A 951-nucleotide genomic window follows, 5' to 3' on the forward strand; every position below is an offset into this window, starting at 1 on the left:
GATTTGCAGGAGCTCAAGGGAAACGCTGCCTACTTCTCCATCGCTCACTGGCGCCCCCCACTCGAAATATGCTTATTTACAAAATAAATATACCTTGTGCCTCAATCAAGGGGGCTGCTAATAAGATACATTTTTATAACACTGTTGCAACTTGTCTTCCGTTCCTTCTGTTGCTAAGCTGCTGCTGCACAACATAAATAGAGGAAGCTCTCTCATCAAAATAAAAGCATCAAATCAAAAACTGGAAGTCAATAAAGGCAACAAACACCAAAAGGGAATACAAATAAGGAGCTTAACCTGGGCTTATTTACAGAAACAGATGTAGTTATTTTGACCTGGAAGTTTATTCACACCAGATTTAATCAGACCCTGAGAATGTTGAGATGGAAAAAGAAACAGTGATTATATAATAATATTAGTCATTATTATATAAAACAGATCTTAATACCCAATAAAGTTGTTGCTGTTTAAAGTAACAGGACATAAAACACTCACCTTTTCCTGGTAAATTATCATTTTCTTCATCCTGTGGGAAAGTAAAAAAAGAAAGAAAAAATCATTAAGCAGGACAGACACGGACAGGTGCTACTGAGCTCAGATTTTCCACCCAGGGTTACACACCACTTGTCCCCCACCCTGGTCCGCAGGGCCCACCATCCTGCATGGATTATACGTTTCCCCAATCCAGCACAACTGATTCAGATGATTGCATTACTTCCTCAGCATAAATTGCTAGTTAATCACCCATTCATTTGAGCCAGGTGTGCAGCAGCAGGGGAACACCTACAACATGCAGGGGCAGTGGGGACCTCTGCTCTACACCATGGTTACTAAATGAGAACTGTGCAGCTTCATGTGCCCAGGAAACTTGTAGTCTAAGCTGTTATTGAAGGACCTGCAAGAGGTCAGAGGACAAGAAATCATCAATAGCTTATTTCACACATTAATCCA

General features: G+C 40.8%; 1 protein-coding gene across 1 annotated transcript in view; it reads right to left on the minus strand.

The window, feature by feature from the left end:
* Positions 1-448: 448 nt before the first annotated feature.
* Positions 449-951, minus strand: part of LOC106941257 (rho GTPase-activating protein 21-like) — a gene marked incomplete at its 3' end in the record, with an annotated part of 32223 nt that continues 31720 nt past the window's right edge. The window contains exon 3 of the mRNA XM_015024212.1: positions 449-526. Within this exon, the coding sequence (XP_014879698.1) occupies positions 449-526 (78 nt within the window). The remainder of the gene's footprint in view (positions 527-951) is intronic.

The sequence above is a fragment of the Poecilia latipinna genome, unplaced genomic scaffold (genome assembly GCF_001443285.1).
Source record: "Poecilia latipinna isolate Pla-1442-1.1 unplaced genomic scaffold, P_latipinna-1.0 Scaffold3572, whole genome shotgun sequence".
Taxonomy (NCBI): Eukaryota; Metazoa; Chordata; class Actinopteri; order Cyprinodontiformes; family Poeciliidae; genus Poecilia; species Poecilia latipinna.